At 46.7% G+C, this 20,562-nt stretch overlaps 1 protein-coding gene across 1 annotated transcript in view; it reads left to right on the forward strand.

Moving 5' to 3' along the window:
- Window positions 1-15,566, forward strand: part of slc16a10 (solute carrier family 16 member 10) — a 173,483-nt gene extending 157,917 nt beyond the window's left edge. The window contains exon 7 of the mRNA XM_085997821.1: window positions 15,402-15,566. Coding sequence (XP_085853947.1) covers window positions 15,402-15,514 — 113 coding nt within the window. The 3' untranslated portion in view covers window positions 15,515-15,566. The remainder of the gene's footprint in view (window positions 1-15,401) is intronic.
- The last annotated feature ends 4,996 nt before the right edge of the window (window positions 15,567-20,562 follow it).

The following is a 20,562-nucleotide window of genomic DNA, read 5'->3' on the forward strand; positions in this document are numbered from 1 at the left end:
CTTACCCTCTCTAGATCTTTTCATCGCTAACTGCCGCCGTGACATCGGCCGTCTCCATTTCTCTGCTCCCCTCACTCACTCCAACCTACCTCCCTCTGAACTTGCAGCACTCCATTCTCTTAGATCCAACCCTGACATTGTCATTAAACCCGCTGACAAGGGTGGTGCTGTTGTTGTTTGGTGAACTGACCTCTACCTAGCGGAAGCTGAACGCCAACTCTCCGACACCTCCTTCTACCTCCACCTGGACCATGACCCCACTATCGAACATCAAACTACCATTTCCAAGACTGTCACTGACCTCATCTCCTCTGGAGATCTTCCCCCCGCTGCCACCAACCTCATAGTTCCCCAACTCCGCACAGCCCGCTTCTACCTCCTTCCCAAGATCCACAAACAGGGCTGCTCTGGTAGATCCATTGTTTCAGCCTGTTCTTGCCCCACGGAACTTATCTCTTCCTATCTCGACTCTATCTTTTCTCCTCTTGTCCAGTCTCTTCCCACCTACATCCGCGACTCTTCGGACGCCCTCCGCCACTTTAACGGTTTCCAGTTTCCTGGCCCCAACCGCTTCCTTTTCACCATGGACGTACAATCCCTCTACACCTCCATCCCCCACCAGGATGGCCTGAGGGCGCTCTGCTTCTTCCTTGAACAGAGGCCCGTCCAGTCCCCATCCACCACCACCCTCGTCTGCCTGGCTGAATTTGTTCTCACATTGAACAACTTCTCCTTTAACTCCACTCATTTCCTCCAAATCAAAGGTGTTGCTATGGGTACCCGCATGGGTCCTAGCTATGCCTGCCTTTTCGTGGGATATGTCGAACAATCTTTGTTCCAGTCCTACTCAGGTCCCCTCCCTCACCTCTTTTTCCGGTACATTGATGACTGTATTGGTGCTGTTTCCTGCTCTCGCCCTGAACTAGACAATTTATTTCACTTTGCCTCCAATTTCCACCCTTCCCTCACCTTCACATGGTCCATCTCTGACTCTTCCCTTCCCTTCCTCGACTTCTCCGTCTCCATCTCTGGGGATAGGTTATCGACCAATATTCACTACAAGCCCACTGACTCCCACAGCTACCTGGACTACACTTCCTCCCACCCCGCTTCCTGTAAGGACTCTATTCCATTCTCCCAGTTTCTCCGTCTCCGCCGTATCTGCTCCGACGATGCCACCTTCCACACCAGTGCTTCCGACATGTCTTCCTTTTTCCGCAACCGAGGATTCCCCTCTACCATGGTTGACACGGCCCTGACCGTGTCCGTTCTATCTCCCGCACTTCTGCCCTCACCCCTGCCCCTCCCTCCCGGAACCACAATAGGGTTCCCCTTGTCCTCACCTTTCACCCCACCAGCCTCCACATTCAACGGATCATCCTCCGCCATTTCCGCTACCTCCAAAGTGATCCCACCACCAAACGTATCTTCCCCTCCCCTCCCTTTTCAGCATTCCGTAGGGACCGCTCCCTCCGAGACAACCTAGTCCACTCCTCTATCACCCCAAACAGCCCTTCCCCTTCGCCTGGCACTTTCCCGTGCAAGCGCAGGAGATGTAACACCTGCCCCTATACCTCCCCCCATCCCACTGTCCAGGGCCCCAAACACCCCTTCCAGGTGAAACAGCGATTTACTTGTACTTCTAGCAATCTAGTATACTTTATTCGCTGCTCACAATGCGGTCTCCTCTACATTGGGGAGACCAAACGCAGATTGGGTGACCGCTTTGCGGAACACCTCCGTTCAGTCCGTAAGGGTGACCCCGAGCTTCCGGTCGCCTGTCATTTTAATTCACCGCTCCATTCCCACTCGGACCTCACCGTCCTTGGCCTCTTGTATTGTTCCACGGAAGCTCAACGTAAACTCGAGGAACAGCACCTCATCTTCCGATTAGGCACTTTACAGCCTTCCGGACTCAATATCGAGTTCAACAATTTCAGATCATAACCTCGGCCCCTATTAGTTTTTTACTTATAATTTTTTCCACCCCTTTGTTTTGGGTCTTCCTTACCACCCGCCCCCCCCCCCCCGCCTTTCCTTTTGTTTCTGGCAGCTGTCTCTTACCTGCTAGTACACTTCACACCTAATCTCAGCTGTCTTTTGTCTCCACCGGCCTATTACCATCTCGTCTGGTTTCGAATACCTTTTTATTGTCTCTTTTACTTCTTTTGTCGATCGCAGCCCTGCCTTCGATCTATTTTCTTTTCTTTCCAGTTTTGAAAAAGGGTTCCGACCCAAAACGTCAACTCAAATTTCTCTCCACAGATGTTGCCTGACCTGCTGAGTTTTTCCAGCATTTTCTGTTGTTATCCCTGGGAAGATCTCCACGCAGCTGATGGTCGAGTGCTTGTTACAATGGGTCAGGCAGGAAGCTACACCCGCGATGCTTGTCCTGCCCGCTCACGTGGGTGTGCTCTGTTAATTTGTCTTCACATTGTGTATTCCTGTCCAATTATTGTGCCGACAAGACTAACTTGGACTTTCAATTCTACTTGACAATAGTAAGGGTAAGTTTTTCGTATTGCGGCTTTGATACTGTGCCCCCGTGCTTGCTCATTAAACTTTCTACTGATTCCATTCAGTAATACTGCACTTTATGCCAGTCAAGGGAATGTTTTAAACTGAGTTATGTGAAAAGGTAAGGAGCCACTCCTTCACACTTAGTATGAACTTGAGGAATAGACTGCCATCTAGTGAAATGTATACAGACTTTGTTCATCTTCTCTGTATCGTTCCAATTTTAGAATATGTGCTTTGTTGTAGCATTAAAACATTAACTGAACACATTGCAGACTCACCATTGAATAAAGGAGCATGGGTTGAATTAGACGGTGATGCAAATGGCCTGAAGACTCTCTTTTCAATAATTTACATTTATTTAGCACCTTTAATGCAGAAAACTGTCCCAGGGCCCCTCATAGAGGCAGAATCAGACAGAAATGGACACTGACCAAAAAGAAAGATATTAGGAGGAGTGACTTGGTGATGGAGATGGTTTTTAAGGAGGATCGTAATTTAAGGGAAAGCTAGATAAGTACATGAGAGAGAAAGGAATAGAAAGATAAGGCGAGATGACAAAAGGTGGGAGGAGGCTCGTGTGGAGCATAAACACCAGCATAGACCTGTTGGGCCGAATGGGCTGTTTCTGTGCTGTGTAAAGGAGAGGGAGGCGCAGGAGTTTAAGGAGGGAATTCAGAAAGTGGAGCCTAGTTGGGAGAAGGCACGGTTGCCCGTGGTGGGTTGAAGGGAGGGAGGAATCCACAAGAGGCCAGAGTCGAAGGGAAAGAGAGTTACAGGGAGGATTGCAGGGCTGGAGGAGGTTACAGAGATAGGGAGACATGAGGCCCTGAAGGGGTTTGAACACAAGGATAAGAATTTTAAATTTGAGGCTTTGGAGGACTGGGAGCCAATGTAGGTCAGCAAGGACGGGAGTGATGGATGAGCGGGACTTGATGTGGGATAGGATATGGACAGCAGAGTTTTGAATGAGCTGAAGTTTACAGAGGGTGGAGAATGGGAGGCCGACCAGGAAAGCTTTGGAATAGTTGAGTCTGGAGGTATGAATAAAAGTTTCAGCAGCAGATGGGCTGAAGCAGAGCAAAGGTGGGCGATGTGAGGGAGGTGGGAGTAGGTGCTGATTGTGATGAAAAGGATATTGGGTTAGAAGCTCGGCTTGGGTCGAATAGGTCTGGAGGGGGATGGAATCAGTAGCACGAGTACGGTGTTTGTGGTGGGGGCTAAAGATGATGGCCTGAATTTTCTCCATATTTAATTGGAAGAAATTGCGCTTCATCCAAGACTGGACATCGAGCAAGCAGCCTGACAACACAGAGGTACCGGAGGGGTCAAGTGAGGTCATGGAGAGGTGGAGCTGGGTGTCATCAGCATACATGTGGAAGCTGATCCCATGTCGCCAAAGGACAGTATGTAGTTGAGGAAGAGGAAGGGGGGCCAAGAATTGGGAGACTCCAGAGGTAAAGGTCCAGATGTTGGAAGAGAAGTCATTGCTGGAGATGGTCTGGCTATGATTGGATAGGTAAGATTGGAACCAAACGAGGGTACTCCCACAAAGCAGGACAATGGAGGAGAGGTGTTGGAGAAAGATGGTGGGGCCAACCATATCAAAGGCTATAGACAAGTCGAGGAGGGAAAATACACCGTGGTCAGTCACAGCGAATGTCATTTGTGCTTTTTAGTAGCACTGTTTCAGTGCTGTGATGGAGCAGAAATCTGATTGGAGAGGTTCTAACATGGAGTTGCAGGAAAGATGGACACGGATTTGGGAGGTTTAAGGACATTGGAGAGGAAAAGGAGGTTGGAGATTAGGTGGTAGTTTGCGAGGGCAGAGGGGTCAAGTGTGTTTTATTTGAGGAAGGGGATGATAACAGCTGTTTTGAAAGGGTGAGGGACAGTACCCAAGGTGAGTACCTGTTTACAATGTCAGCTATAGGGCTAGGAAGGGAAGTTGGGTGGTCAACAGTTTAGTAGTAATGAGGTAGCAATGAAGTCAAGAGAGCAGGGGGTAGGTCTCTTGGGCAAGATGAGCTTGCAGAGGACATGAGGTGAGATAGGAGAGAAACGAGAAGGCCATGGATCAGGGCTACAGCAGGAGGGGGGACTGGGGGAGGCTTGGTTTGGTTTGGTGGGCAAGGGGGCAAGGGGTGGTGGACGGGTGGGGGGGGGTAGCAGCTGAGGTAGCTGAACAGATGGGTTCAATCTTCATGACAAAGAAATCCATGAGATCCTCATATTTGTTGTTGGAGGTGTAAGGACAGGGCAGATGGGGTTAAAGAGATGACTGGTAAGGGAGAAAAGAAGCCGGAAGTTATCTTTGCTCCCCAGGATAATCCTGTAGTAATGGGTGGTTTTAGTAGAGGAGAGTGAAGCCCAATAGTGCTTAGTGTGGGACAGACACATCCAGTTAAACTAGTCGTGCACCAGATATGCTCAAGTCTGCGTCCTAAAAGGCCCCAGAGACCAGGTAAGGCCTCACAGCGTCGGCGGGAAACTTGAGCGGCAGAGCGGGGCTATAAAATGCCCCAGAGACCAGGTAAGGCCTCACAGTGTCGGCGGGAATCTCGAGCGGCAGAGCGGGGCTATAAAAGGCCCCAGAGACCAGGTAAGGCCTCACAGCGTCGGCGGGAATCTCGAGCGGCAGAGCGGGGCTATAAAAGTCCCAGAGACCAGGTAAGGCCTCACAGCGTTGGCGGGAATCTCGAGCGGCAGAGCGGGGCTATAAAAGGCCCCAGAGACCAGGTAAGGCCTCACAGCGTCGGCGGGAATCTCGAGCGGCAGAGTGGGGCTATAAAAGTCCCAGAGACCAGGTAAGGCCTCACAGCGTCGGCGGGAATCTCGAGCGGCAGAGCGGGGCTATAAAAGTCCCAGAGACCAGGTAAGGCCTCACAGCGTCAGCGGGAATCTCGAGCGGCAGAGCGGGGCTATAAAAGTCCCAGAGACCAGGTAAGGCCTCACAGCGTCGGCGGGAATCTCGAGCGGCAGAGCGGGGCTATAAAAGTCCCAGAGACCAGGTAAGGCCTCACAGCGTCGGCGGGAATCTCGAGCGGCAGAGCGGGGCTATAAAAGTCCCAGAGACCAGGTAAGGCCTCACAGCGTCGGCGGGAAACTCGAGCGGCAGAGTGGGGCTATAAAAGTCCCAGAGACCAGGTAAGGCCTCACAGCGTCGGCGGGAATCTCGAGCGGCAGAGCGGGGCTATAAAAGTCCCAGAGACCAGGTAAGGGGTACCAGTCTCCAGTCTCCAGTCTGGAAGGAGAGAGGTAAAAAGTAATCCAAGTGTGACGTCACCAGAAAGCGGGTAAGTGATTGGTTGGTGAGTATTTCTCCCTTTTAAGCTTAAATCTCTTTGGTTTATAGTTTCTAAGGTGTGATATTCACCATCTAGAATCGGGGCAGAGGATATTTAAGAATAATATTAATACATTTAATTAATTACATAGAATGGGAGATCAGGCGATGTGTTGCTGCTGCAATATGTGGGAGCTGGTGAACACCATTGATGCTCACAGTGATCACATTTGCAGTAAGTGTTGGCTGCTCGAGGAACTCCGGCTCCGTGTTGAAGAGCAGGAGTCCGAGCTTCAAACACTGAGACACATCAGGGAGGGGGAGAGTTACCTGGACTCTGTGTATCACGAGGTAGTCACACCAATTAGATTAATTAATTCAGATGTAGTCTGTGGCCAGGGTCAGGATGGTGTGACTAGAAGTGAGGCAGGTACGGGGATCCAGGAGGTAGTGTTAGAGGAGCCGCAGCCCTTGCACTTGTCCAACAGGTTCGAGGCTCTTACTCCCTGTGGGGACAGGAGCAGGGACTGCAGGGAGGATGAGCAACCTGGCCACAGCACCGTGGAGCAGGGGGCCATTCAAGTGGGGGGAGTTAAAAGAAATGTTGTAGTGGTAGGGGATAGTATCGTTAGGGGGATAGATAGAGTTCTTTGCAGCCGAGAGCGAGAGTCCCGAAGGCTGTGTTGCCTGCCTGGTGCCAGGGTTAAGGACATCTCCTCTGGACTGGAGAGAAACTTGGAGTGGGAGGGGGAGGATCCAGTTGTCGTGGTCCATGTTGGTACCAACGACATAGATAGGACAAGGAAGGAGGTTCTGCTGAGGGAGTTTGAGCAGCTAGGGGCCAAATTAAAAAGCAGAACCACAAGGGTAATAATCTCACCTGAGCCACGAGCGAATTTGGCTAGGACAAATAAAATTAGAGAGTTAAATGCGTGGCTCAAAGACTGGTGTGGGAGAAATGGGTTTTGCTTCCTGGGACACTGGCACCAGTACTGGGGCAGGAGGGAGCTGTTCCGTTGGGACGGGCTTCACTTGGCCAGTGCTGGGACTAGAGTCCTGGCGGATCATATAACTAGGGCTGTAGAGAGGGCTTTAAACTAACTAGTGGGGGGGGAGATTCCTAGAGAGCAAATAATAAAAATGACAACAGAGAAGGTCATAGGCTTAGGTAGCAGTGGGGAAATTAAAAACCAAAACGTGTCAGGAAGGGGCAGAAGGTATGGAGTAAAAGGTAAAGTAATAAAAAGGGCAAAAGCAGGAACTAAGTGTCACAAAACATCTTTGAAAGTTCTCTATCTGAATGCACGTAGCATTCGTAACAAAATAGACGAGTTAATGGCACAAATAACTACATATGGGTATGATCTTGTGGCCATTACAGAAACATGGCTGCAGGGTGACAATGCCTGGGAATTAAACATACCAGGTTATTTAACGATCAGGAAGGACAGGCAGGAAGGAAGGGGAGGTGGGGTGGCTATGTTAATAAAGGAAGGAATCACTGTAATACAGAGAAATGATATTGGGTCAAAAGATCAGGATAATGAAACAGTTTGGGTGGAGGTAAGGAATAATAAGGGGAAAAAAACACTAGTGGGCGTAGTCTATAGGCCTCCGAACAGTGGCAACTCTGTTGGACAGAGTATCAATCAGGAAATAGTTGAGGCTTGTAATAAGGGAACATCTATAATTATGGGGGATTTTAACTATCATATTAATTGGACAAATCAAATTGGGCAGGGCTGCCTTGAGGATGAGTTCATTGAGTGTATTAGGGATGGGTTTCTTGAGCAGTATGTAACTGAACCGACCAGGGGGCAAGCAACCTTAGATCTGGTCCTGTGTAACGAGACGGGATTAATTAAAAATGTCCTAGTAAAGGATCCCCTTGGAATGAGTGACCATAACATGGTTGAATTCCATATTCAATTAGAGGGTGAGAAGGTTGGATCTCAAACAAGCGTGCTAAGCTTGAATAAAGGAGACTATGAAGGTATGAGAGCGGAATTGAGTAGAGTGGATTGGGAAAATAGATTAAAGGGTAAGACGATACATGATCAGTGGTGTACATTTAAGGAGTTATTTTACAACTTCCAAAAAAAATATATTCCACTGAGAAGAAAAGGTTGTAAAAGAAAAGACAGCCATCCGTGGCTAAGTAAAGAAATTAAGGATAGTATTCGACTAAAAACAAGGGCATATAAGGTAGCCAAATCTAGTGGGAGGATAGAGGATTGGGAAAACTTTAAAAGACAGCAAAAAATAACAAAAAGATTGATTAAGAAAGGGAAGATAGATTATGAAAGTAAATTAGCAAAAAATATAAAAACAGATAGTAAGAGTTTTTATAGTTATATAAAAAGAAAAAGGGTGGCTAAAGTAAATGTTGGTCCCTTAGAGGATGAGACCGGGAAATTAATGGTGGGAAATATGGAGATGGCAAAAACACTGAATGAATATTTTACATCAGTCTTTACAGTAGAAGACACTAAGAATATCCCAACACTGGACAAACAGGGGGCTAAAGGGGGGGAGGAGCTAAACACGATCAAAATCACGAAGGAAGTGGTACTCGGTAAAATAATGGGACTCAAGGCGGATAAGTCACCTGGACCTGATGGCTTACATCCTAGGGTCTTGAGGGAAGTGGCGGTAGGGATTGTGGATGCATTGGTAATAATTTTCCAAAACTCCCTGGACTCGGCAAAGGTCCCGGCAGACTGGAAAACTGCTAATGTAACACCCTTATTTAAAAAGGGCAGTAGACAGAAGGCTGGAAACTATAGACCGGTTAGCCTAACATCTGTGGTAGGTAAAATTTTGGAGTCCATTATTAAGGAGACAGTAACAGGACATTTGGATAATCATAATTTAATAGGACAAAGTCAGCATGGTTTTATGAAGGGGAAGTCATGTTTGACAAATTTGCTGGAGTTCTTTGAGGAAGTAACGTATAGGGTAGATAAAGGGGAACCAGTGGACGTAGTGTATTTAGACTTCCAAAAGGCATTTGACAAGGTGCCACACAAAAGATTATTGCTTAAGATAAAAAATCACGGGATTGGGGGTAATATTCTGGCATGGATAGAGGATTGGCTATCTAACAGAAGGCAGAGAGTTGGGATAAATGGTTCATTCTCAGACTGGCAATCAGTAACTAGTGGTGTTCCGCAGGGGTCAGTGCTGGGTCCCCAACTCTTTACAATCTATATTAACGATTTGGAGGAGGGGACCGAGTGTAACATATCAAAGTTTGCAGATGATACTAAGATGGGAGGGAAAGTAGTGAGTGAGGAGGACATAAAAAACCTGCAAGGGGACATCGACAGGCTAAGTAAGTGGGCAGAGATTTGGCAGATGGAATACAATACTGGAAAGTGTGAGGTTATGCACTTTGGCAGGAAAAATCGTAGAGCAAGTTATTATCTTAATGGCAAGAAACTGGAAAGTACTGAAGTACAAAGGGATCTGGGGGTCCTGGTGCACGAAACTCAAAAGGTTAGTATGCAGGTGCAGCAAGTGATTAAGAAGGCCAATGGAATGTTGGCTTTCATTGCTAGGGGGATAGAATATAAAAATAGGGAGGTATTGTTTCAGTTGTACAAGGTATTGGTGAGACCGCACCTGGAATACTGCGTACAGTTTTGGTGTCCATACTTAAGAAAGGACATACTTGCTCTCGAGTCAGTACAAAGAAGGTTCACTCGGTTAATCCCGGGGATGAGGGGATGGACATATGAGGAGAGGTTGAGTAGATTGGGACTCTACTCATTGGAGTTCAGAAGAATGAGAGGCGATCTTATTGAAACATATAAGATTGTGAAGGGGTTGGATCGGGTGGATGTGGGGAAGATGTTCCCGATGATGGGTGAAACTAGAACTAGGGGGCATAGTCTTAGAATAAGGGGCTGCTCTTTCAAAACTGAGATGAGGAGGAACTACTTCACTCAGAGGGTGGTAGGTCCATGGAATATGCTGCCCCAAAAAGCTGTAGAAGCTACATCATTACATAAATTTAAAACAGAAATAGACAGTTTCCTAGAAGTAAAGGGAATTAAGGGTTACGGGGAGCGGGCAGGAATTTGGACATGAGTCTAGGTTCGGATCGGTCATGGCCCTGTGGGTAGCGGAGCGGGCCCAGGGGCCGTGTAGCCTGATCCTGCTCCTATTTCGTGTGTCTAATTCTGTTAGATTCAGGAGATGGTTCTGTGATAGTGGATTGGCGGTTAGGATCAGATCAGCCATGATCTTATTGAATGGCGGAGCAGGCTCGAGGGGCCGATTGGCCGACTCCTGCTCCTATTTCTTATGTTCTTATGTTCTTTCAGATAAGGAGTGACACAGTTATATCTCCTAACAAACTATCTCTGGGCTTGTGGCGTTGAAGGCTGATGCCTCCCAGTACTCACTTTGTTACTTAACCCTTTGTGGTTTCATTAGCATTGGCCCTTTTAGATTCCAGCATTCAGTCTGGTTACTGACTCCAGTTTGAGGACACATTTAAGGCCAGCCATAGGGTCTTTTGCCTTCACGGCCCTACAGTCTGCTGAGCCTCACTATCAGGGTCCAGACATAAGAATGAAGTGTGTGTGTGTGTGTGTGTGTACCGAGCCAAACTATTTACAATCTATATTAATGACTTGGATGAAGGGACCAAGGCCTAGAAATTGAGTTGACGCCGCGCCAGGGCTTTAGCGCCGGAAATTTAGCGCCGGCGCTAATTCCCTTGCGCGCGCCAAAAATTCAGTAGCGCCGCGCCCAGACGGCTGCCGGCGCTACTGGCGGGCGTGAGCGCCTCCCAATGGGCGCTAAGTGCCGAATTGCGGCGCTAATCCGGCGCTGCGGCACCCGATGCGGTGCGGCAGGCTGGGGAAGTGCAGGCCTCCTCCTTCAGTTAAGGAGGAGCTGCCTGCACCCGCCCGCTGTCCGTTCAAATATTGAAAAAATGAGCCCGGCACCTCGGACAAGTGCCGGGCTTGCAGGCCAGACGCATCTGTTCCGCGGGGGGGGGGGGTGGAGGAGTCCGGGGAGGGAGGTGCGGGCAGGCAGCCGACGGGAAAGCGGCCGGCCGCAGCGCGACCTTAATGCGCCGGCGCAAACTCGGGGAAGACTCTGTTGCCAGAGTCTTAGTTGCGGCTGCCACGGGCGAGGCGGCCGCAACTGAATTTCGGCGCTGGGGCCCGTCGTCATGGCAACCGGGACGCTGCGCACACCGATGACGTCATCGGTGCCGGCGCAGCGCTACCGGTCTACCGCGGCGTAAGGGCCCCAGGCAATTTCGGCGCCGGCGCCAAATGCAGCGCTAGGCCCTCTAGCGCCGCAAAATCGGCGCTAAGGGCACTCAATTTCTAGGCCCAAGTGTAATGTAGCCAAATTTCCTGATGATACAAAGATAGGTGGGAAAGCAAATTGTGTGGAGGGCAAAAATCTGGCAGATGGAGTTTAATGTGGGAAAATGCGAGATTATCCACTTTGGTAGGAAAAATAAAAAAGTAAATTATTATTTAAATGGGGAGAGATTACAAAATGATGTGGAGTATAAAAGTAGAGCAGTCCTGTTACAGCTGTACAGGGTATTGGTGAGACCACACCTGGAGTACTGCGTACTGTTTTGGTCTCCTTATTTAAGGAAGGATATATTTGCATTGAAATCGGTTCAGAGAAGGTTCACGAAGTTGATTCCAGAGATGAAGGGGTTGTCTTATGAAGAAAGGTTGAGCTGGTTGGGCCTATACTCATTGGAGTTTAGAAGAATGAGAGGGGATCTTATTGAAATATATAAGATTCTGAAGGGACTTAACAGGGTAGATGCTGAGAGGATGTTTCCCCTCATGGGGGAATCTAGAACTCGGGGGCACAGTCTCAGAATAAAGGGGCACCCATTTAAAACTGAGGTGAGGAGGAATTTCTTCTCTCAGAGGGTCGTGAATCTTTGGAATTCTCTTCCCCAGAGAGCTGTGGAGGCGGAGTCATTGAATATATTTAAGGTGGAGATAGACAGATTTTTGAAAGATAAGGGAGTGAAGGGTTATGGGGAGCGGGCAGGGAAGTGGAGTTGAGGCCAAGATCAGATCAACCATGATCTTATTGAATGGCGGAGCAGGCTCGAGGGGCCAAATGACCTACTCCTGTTCCTACGTCTTATGTTCTTATGTTCTTAAATTGCATCCTGACAGATGTCACATCAGATTGCAATTGTGGTTATTGTTAACTGGGAACAATGGGCACCACAATCAAAGTTGTACTGATAAATGGTGCAGAATAGCGTAATGCTAAGAAAAACAAATCATTAAACATGAAATAATTAGTCCGCAAACAAAACATAACTGTTAATGAATAGTGCACTGCCCCTGCAGTGATGTGCTAAGCAGTGTCCGTGTGCGGGTAGTCTGTGATTAGCAGTTTGCAGTAATAAAAGATTGCCGTCGGCAGGTAGTGAATGAGTGCTTTGTGGGGCCTTTTTAAAAGCTGAAACTCTGCAGAGTGGGATTCCTATTGGGAAATTCCCAGGGAGTCTTTTCTTTTTGCAGAGAACCTGGAGAGCGGGGCGTCTCTTTTTATTTTAAGCAGACAGATACACAATAAGGTGTCAAGCGCCTGTGGGACGTTTTATTACGTTAAAGGATTTAGCCAAATCCAAATACTTGGATTTGTTTACTTTTATTTGCATTGTGCTTTATTACATTGAAATATCTGAAAATTCATACAATGCAAAAGCAAAATACTGCGGATGCTGGAAATCTGAAATAAAAACATGAAATGCTCAGCGGGCCAGGCAGTATCCTGGAGAGAGAGACAGAGTTAATGTTTCAGGTCGATGACTTTTCGTCAGAACTGGAAAAAGTTGGAGATGTAACAGATTTTAAGCAAGTGCAGGGACAGGGAAAGGGGGGGAGGGGAGGAAAGAACAAAAGGGAAGGTCTGTGATAGGGTGGAAGGCAGGAGAGATTGAATGACAAAAGGGATGATGGTGCAAGGCAAAAGGGGACAAGTAAAGAAACACAAGGTGGGCCTAGAGGAGGTGTAAATGGCAACAGCAGAACCATCAGCAACAGCTGCCATCCAAAAAAATGGGAGCAGAGGTAATGAACTTAAATTATTGAACTCCATGTTGAATCCGGAAGGCTGTAATTACTTAATGAATTATTTTTGGAGTGCAGTCATTGTTATTATGTAGGCAAAGTGAAGGGAGAGGAAGATCTTCCGTCCTGCCTGATTTTTTTCCCGCTCCTGTCTTGAAGTAATGGTAGTACGAGGGCATCCAGGGGCATTGCATCAAGTGGCTTTGTGGAGCCAGCAACTCCGTATTATTCCCTCCCGAAACATTTCCACCTCTCTCTCCTTTAAGACGCTCCTTAAAACCTACCTCTTTGATTGACCTTTTTGTCACCAGTCCTAATGTCGCCTTCTGTAGCTTGGTGTCAAATTTTATCTGATTATGCTCCTGTTCAGCACCTTGGAAAGTTTTACTACATTAAAAGCACCACATGCAAGGTGTTGTTGTTATTAGTGGTTCATGACAAGGTCTAGTGCTGTTGGGAGAGTTAACTAATGAAAACTGTGTACAGGAAACTTTCGATTAACCGGCCCCTAAATAACCGGAACGCTCTATCCACCGGCAAAATTCAGGTGTCGGTTCAGGTAACTTTTTTTTACTTTTAGTTACTTTTTTTACTCCATTTGTTGCTGTGCAAGGGTGTAGCTGAAGCTGTTGCTAAGCTACAGAGATGCTTGCAACTTGTGCCGATTGTTTTGAAGCTAAGCAACAGGGTTTGTTGCTTTATACGGAGCTCTGAGCTCCGTATCTTTTACTATAGCGTTCGGTTATCCGGAATTGTTGATGAACTGGCACCACGTCGGTCCCGTCCGTGCCGGATACCAGAAAGTTTCCTGTATTACAAAGCAGTCGGAAAGGTTTGTAGGGGAAGTATGGCGGTTAATGAGCAGCGTCATAGCAGGATATTATTAGGAAAGCAAAAAGTACCTTTATACATAAACTGTGGCTCTGCGGGCTAATTGGTTGCTGAAGATCCTATTGACTAGGATGAAGTACTTCTGCTTCAAACACTACAAAGTGATCAGTGCAGCCCACAGAGCCCATGTCAACTCACTCGCTAAATATTTGTTCTGTCAAAATAAAGATGAAGGCCATTTGGATGTGAGAACTAAAGACTCTCATAACCTTCATTTGAATTGTGAAACACTGACCAAGGTTTTGGCCAATAGGTTACAGAAGACTAAGATGAGATGGGGGCTCGTGAAAGGCAGGTCCGTAGATTTTAATATAAAACATTTCTCTTGGTGTGATTGTTAATGCTTCCTCCCCTCCTCTCCTAGTGTCTCCATGCCATGCGCCATTTCCTAGCTTCTTGCTAAGGGCACCCTATACCTGGCTGCTGAGAAGTGCACAAGAATGACCTGGAGTGATGCTCCCTTTAATTCCTTTCCTATGAGGAAGTATTTTTTGGTACTCCGACTTATGCCACTTACAATGGAACAGATCTTTAATCATACGACTACCAGCTGTGGAACTGAGCAACACAGACCGGAAAGGTCCCAGGCTCATTGCCTGCTCTGTGCTGAGTTAGCTGCTCTCAGTCAGGGGTCATTACAGTTGACCTCGGGGGGGGGGGGTAGAATTCAGCCGGGATCCTGTTACTGATGGCTATCCAGTGATGCCTTCTGGTAAGTCCAGGCATGGACATCAGCCAAGGACAACTTGGGCTCAGCTGTGATGCCCCCCATAATCAAATAGCTCGCTGATACTCAACGGTCTATGATCACACACGGAGCACGAGTGAAGTACCAGAGGCCCTCAGTATGAGTCGGCCCCTTCAGGAGAAGAGACAATGGAACGGAAAAAGTAATTAAAGAAAAACATAAACTTGCAACAACAAAGTAGGGAGGATCCAGGATTTATAATTGCTGTCTCCCTGGATGCAGAAAAGTGCTTTGCTGAAAATAACAGGAGGTTTCCTACATCGGTTAATATGAAGGGGGATCTGCATTCCTTTGTTTGAATTTATATAAATTACTGGCAATAAATTTTGGGGCAAATGAAAGGGAGAGTGCAACACTTGTGCCCCAAACTTCTGTGGAAGCTTTTAGCCCCCTCTGATACTCCAGACCACCACCGACACAGGAGAGTGGCATAGAGTGGTTGGCAGGTGATGGTAATGCATGTCAATGTGGAAAGCAAGATCCAGAGGAGCTGGATGCAAGTCAGGAAGAAGCTCAGACACCTTGTCAGATAAGCCAAGATAGGACTAACCATCTGATGAAGGGTCCACACCCAAAACATCGGAGGTGAAACTGGCCTCGGGCGGTAGTGCAAAACAGGTGAGAGAGGATCGGCAGCCTGTTTTACAACTCGCCCGATTTTAATTTCCATCAAAGTCAATGGGCGAGAAAATCAGGCAGGGTGTACAATGGGCTGCCTTTTCGTTATCGCTCGATTTACCCTACTGTCCAAGACCAAGTTCACCCCCAACATAACTTGTCTTTTTCTGACCAACCTGCTGTGTATTTCCAGTATTTTCTGTTTTTATTCAGATGTACAGCATTTGCAGCTTTTCCTTTTTATCTTTTTATTTTATAGGACTAAAAGAAAGAAAGAATTTGTACGTATATAGTGCCTTTCGTATTCTAGTGGAGCCCAGACTGGTAGCACTGGGCTTTGCACTGAGGTCCCCTTCAGATTGGAAGGTCTAAGGAGGCCCAACAGCAAGGCGAGGAGCCAAAATGGTAAGTTGGAACTTCCATTTTAAGGTCCCACTGGATCATTGGGACTCGGGGTCTTTTGACATAAGGGCTGATAATGTAAAACTTGGACCCCACTGTGCCGATGTGCATCAAGTGCCAACATTATACGATGCTGCTTAGCGCCCTAGCTTGCTTTGACATTATAAGGTGACCCAAAATGCCTGTGATGCTCAACGCTTATTGCGGCCCAAGCCTTAATGCAAATTAGAGGTCCTCCCCACAGTGCACCTGGAGTGCCTCAGCAGCGCTCCAGAAACGTGGCATTCATTCAAGACAGATGTTTCAGGGGAGGCCTGCAACAGAAAATAGTTTTCTTCATCCTGGGTGCCCCTCTCCTTCCAATAGATCCACTCTTCCTTCTTCAGTGTTGCTTCTCTGGCCTTCAATGACCAATTAACGAAAGGGGGCTTTGTGCCCTGGATGGGTTCTCATGGCCAAATAATGGTGGCAGTATAAAGACACTCAGCAGCCCTTCCATGGCTGATGGTGCTGGACATTTGCTTTCCCCTACCTCTGTGTACCATCCACTAAGTGCTGGGACCATGACTAAAACATTTAAAGGAGCTGACCTCACATGATAGTTTACTCTCCTCAGCAGCTGTCCCTTAATGTTAGCCCCCCCACCCCACCCCACCCCTCCCCCTTCTTCCCCACCCCCCTCCCCTCCCATTCTGGGTTATAAATAACAGTGAACTGCGACAAAGCTCATGCACAAAATACTAACATTTGAGTTTCAGGCCGGACCAGAAAAGATCCTATCACCAGAACCCAGTTTGTGAGCACTGAAAATGGATATATTGTAAATACTAAATGATTCATTGTGCAGACTCCCAGATAGACAGCAACCTCTACCACCTAGAAGGACAAGGACAGCAGGTGAATGGGAACACCACCACCTCCAAGTTCCCCTCCAAGTTACACACCTGGAAATATATCGCTGTTCCTTCATCGTCGCTGGGTCAAAATCCTGGAACTCCCTCCCTAACAACACTGTGGGAGTACCTTCACCACAGGGACTGCAGCGGTTCAAGGCGGCGGCTCACCACCACCTTCTCGAGGGCAACTAGGGATCGGCAATAAATGCTGGCCTTGCCAGCGACGCCCACATCCCAGGAACAAATATTTAAAAAAAGCTGCTGACACAGATTCGGCAGTGATACAGCAACAGGATTCTGATAACAAGTCAAAATATCATTACGTAGAGGCATAGTGCTCAATACTTCTTCAAAGACCATGAAATGTACTCTGTTGATTGTACTCAAAGTACAGTGCTCTAAACAAGGACAGTACACAGATATAATAGAGCGTAACTTCATAGCCTTAGAACAAACACTGAAAAGAATGACGCCTCTATGTATTTGTTCACTCTGTGTTCTGTACTTGTATAGATTATTGTACTCCGAGTACAGTACATAGAGCATACATTTCACAGCCTTTGAAGGACAAGGATCATGCCTCTAAATAATGGTATCCTGGCATGCCGTTCAAAGACGTCTGCTGCACTTTCATTGAATCTGGGTCAGCATTTGGTTACTTGGAAAGCAGCAGATGAAGCGTTCACTGTTTAAAACAAGTTATCTGAGGGCAAAATAAAAAGAAAAAAATTCTATTCAAATAATTCGTGCTTTTAATGTAACCGCGTGAATTAAACCAGGAATGCAATTGTGAAGAAACAATATGTAGAGTGTTGAACTGATTTTACTAACCCTCTTTGAGCCCAGGATAAAGAAAGTCTTGCATTTCTATAGCGCCTTTCACAACCTCAATGTCCCAAAGCACTTTACAGCCAATGAAGTACTTTTGAAGTGTAGTCACTGTTGTGATGTAAAAAATGCTGCTGCCAATTTACGCACAGCAAGGTCCCACAAACAGCAATGTGCTAATGACCAGATAATCTGTTTTCTACAGTTTTGGTTGAGGGATAATTATTGGTCAGGACACTGGGCAGACTGTATTGTTCCTCGTACGATAGCAAAATACTGCAGATGCTGGAAATCCAAAATAACAACAGAGAATGCTGGAAAAACTCAGCAGGTCAGGCAACATCCGTGGAGAGAAATTTGAGTTGACGTTTCGGGTTGAAACCCTTCTTCAAAACTGGAAAGAAAATAAAAAGATCGAAGGCAAAGCTGCGATCGAACAAAAGAAGAAAAGGAGACAATAAAAGGTATTAGAAGCCAGATGAGATGGTAATGGGCCCATGGAGACAAAAGGCAGCTGAGATTAGGTGTGAAGTGTACTGGCAGGATAAGGACAGCTGCCCTCCCCTTTCAGCATTCCGTAGGGACCGCTCCCTCCGAGACATCCTAGTCCACTCCTCTATCACCCCCAACAGCCCTTCCCCTTCGCCTGGCACCTTCCCGTGCAAGCGCAGGAGATGTAACACCTGCCCCTATACCTCCCCCCTTCCCACTGTCCAGGGCCCCAAACACCCCTTCCAGGTGAAACAGCGATTTACTTGTACTTCTCGCAATCTGGTATACTGTGCTCACGATGCGGTCTCCTCTACATTGGGGAGACCAAACGCAGATTGGGTGACCGCTTTGCGGAACACCTCCGTTCAGTCCGTAAGGGTGACCCCGAGCTTCCGGTCGCCTGTCATTTTAATTCACCGCTCCATTCCCACTTGGACCTCACCGCCCTTGGCCTCTTGTATTGTTCCACGGAAGCTCAACGTAAACTCGAGGAACAGCAAATCATCTTCCGATTAGGCACTTTGCAGCCTTTCGGACTCAATATCGAGTTCAATAATTTCAGATCATAACCTTGGCCTCTATTACTTTGTTCCTTTAAATTTTTTCCACCCCTTTGCTTTGGGTCCTCCTTCCCCCCCCCCCCCTCCTCCTTTCCTTTTGTTTCTCTCTCTCACCTGGCAGCTGTCCTTATCCTGCCAGTACACTTCACACCTAATCTCAGCTGCCTTTTGTCTCCACGGGCCCATTACCATCTCATCTGGCTTCTAATACCTTTTATTGTCTCCTTTTCTTCTTTTGTTCGGTCGCAGCTTTGCCTTCGATCTTTTTATTTTCTTTCCAGTTTTGAAGAAGGGTTTCAACCCGAAACTTCAACTCAAATTTCTCTCCACGGATGTTGCCTGACCTGCTGAGTTTTTCCAGCATTCTCTGTTGTTATTTTGTATTGTTCCTCAGTTTGCCATGCCCCCTAATTTGTTATTATTAGTCCATCTTTGCTATCGTCCTAACCATTTATCTGTATTTGTACAGAGATCCCAGATCAGATCCTGGAACACACAGGTTGCCTATCTGAGAAATAGTCATTTAATCTCACTTTCTATTCATCAGCCATCTCTCTATTAAAAGCCACCTTACTTTTAATAACACAGACTTTAATTTCTGCAACAAATTATTTAAATTGTAATCTAATTGCCAGCCAACAGCATACTTAGACCATCTTTCACACTGTCACAGTCAGCTCTACACATTGGTTTTGATGATTTGAGACTCGCATCTGAAAAATAGTTTCTAATTGACAAAGACAGCCCAGTGATTTATTGGAGCTCATTGATTTATTGGAGCCCAGTGATTTATTGGAGCCCAGTGATTTATTGGAGCGCATTGATTTATTGGAGCCCAGTGATTTATTGAAGTCCAGTGATTTATTGGAGCCCAGTGATTTATTGGAGTCCAGTGATTTATTGGAGCCCATTGATTTATTGGAGCCCATTGATTTATTGGAGCCCAGTGATTTATTGGAGCCCATTGATTTATTGGAGCCCAGTGATTTATTGAAGTCCAGTGATTTATTGGAGCCCAGTGATTTATTGGAGTCCAGTGATTTATTGGAGCCCATTGATTTATTGGAGCCCATTGATTTATTGGAGCCCAGTATTTATTGGAGCCCAGTGATTTATTGGAGCTCATTGATTTATTGGAGCCCATTGATTTATTGGAGCCCAGTGATTTATTGGAGTCCAGTGATTTATTGGAGCCCATTGATTTATTGGAGCCCAGTGATTTATTGAAGTCCAGTGATTTATTGGAGCCCAGTGATTTATTGGAGTCCAGTGATTTATTGGAGTCCAGTGATTTATTGGAGCCCAGTGATTTATTGGAGCGCATTGATTTATTGGAGCCCAGTGATTTATTGGAGCCCAGTGATTTATTGAAGTCCAGTGATTTATTGGAGCCCAGTGATTTATTGGAGTCCAGTGATTTATTGGAGCCCTTTGATTTATTGGAGCCCAGTGATTTATTGAAGTCCAGTGATTTATTGGAGCCCAGTGATTTATTGGAGCCCATTGATTTATTGGAGCCCATTGATTTATTGGAGCCCATTGATTTATTGGAGCCCATTGATTTATTGGAGCCCAGTGATTTATTGGAGCCCATTGATTTATTGGAGCCCATTGACTTATTGGAGCCCTTTGATTTATTGGAGCCCAGTGATTTATGGGAGCGCATTGATTTATTGGAGCCCAGTGATTTATTGGAGCCCAGTGATTTATTGGAGTCCAGTGATTTATTGGAGCCCAGTGATTTATTGGAGCCCATTGATTTATTGGAGCCCAGTGATTTATTGGAGCCCAGTGATTTATTGGAGCCCAGTGATTTATTGGAGTCCAGTGATTTATTGGAGCCCAGTGATTTATTGGAGCCCATTGATTTATTGGAGCCCAGTGATTTATTGGAGTCCAGTGATTTATTGGAGCCCAGTGATTTATTGAAGTCCAGTGATTTATTGGAGCCCAGTGATTTATTGGAGTCCAGTGATTTATTGGAGTCCAGTGATTTATTGGAGCCCAGTGATTTATTGGAGCCCAGTGATTTATTGGAGCCCATTGATTTATTGGAGCCCAGTGATTTATTGGAGCCCAGTGATTTATTGAAGTCCAGTGATTTATTGGAGCCCATTGATTTATTGGAGCCCAGTGATTTATTGGAGCCCAGTGATTTATTGGAGCCCATTGATTTATTGGAGTCCAGTGATTTATTGGAGTCCATTGACTTATTGGAGCCCAGTGATAAGAATATAAGAAA

The sequence above is a fragment of the Somniosus microcephalus genome, chromosome 9, assembly GCF_052327205.1.
Source record: "Somniosus microcephalus isolate GS21.2 chromosome 9, FLI_Smic_1.0, whole genome shotgun sequence".
Lineage (NCBI taxonomy): Eukaryota > Metazoa > Chordata > Chondrichthyes > Squaliformes > Somniosidae > Somniosus > Somniosus microcephalus.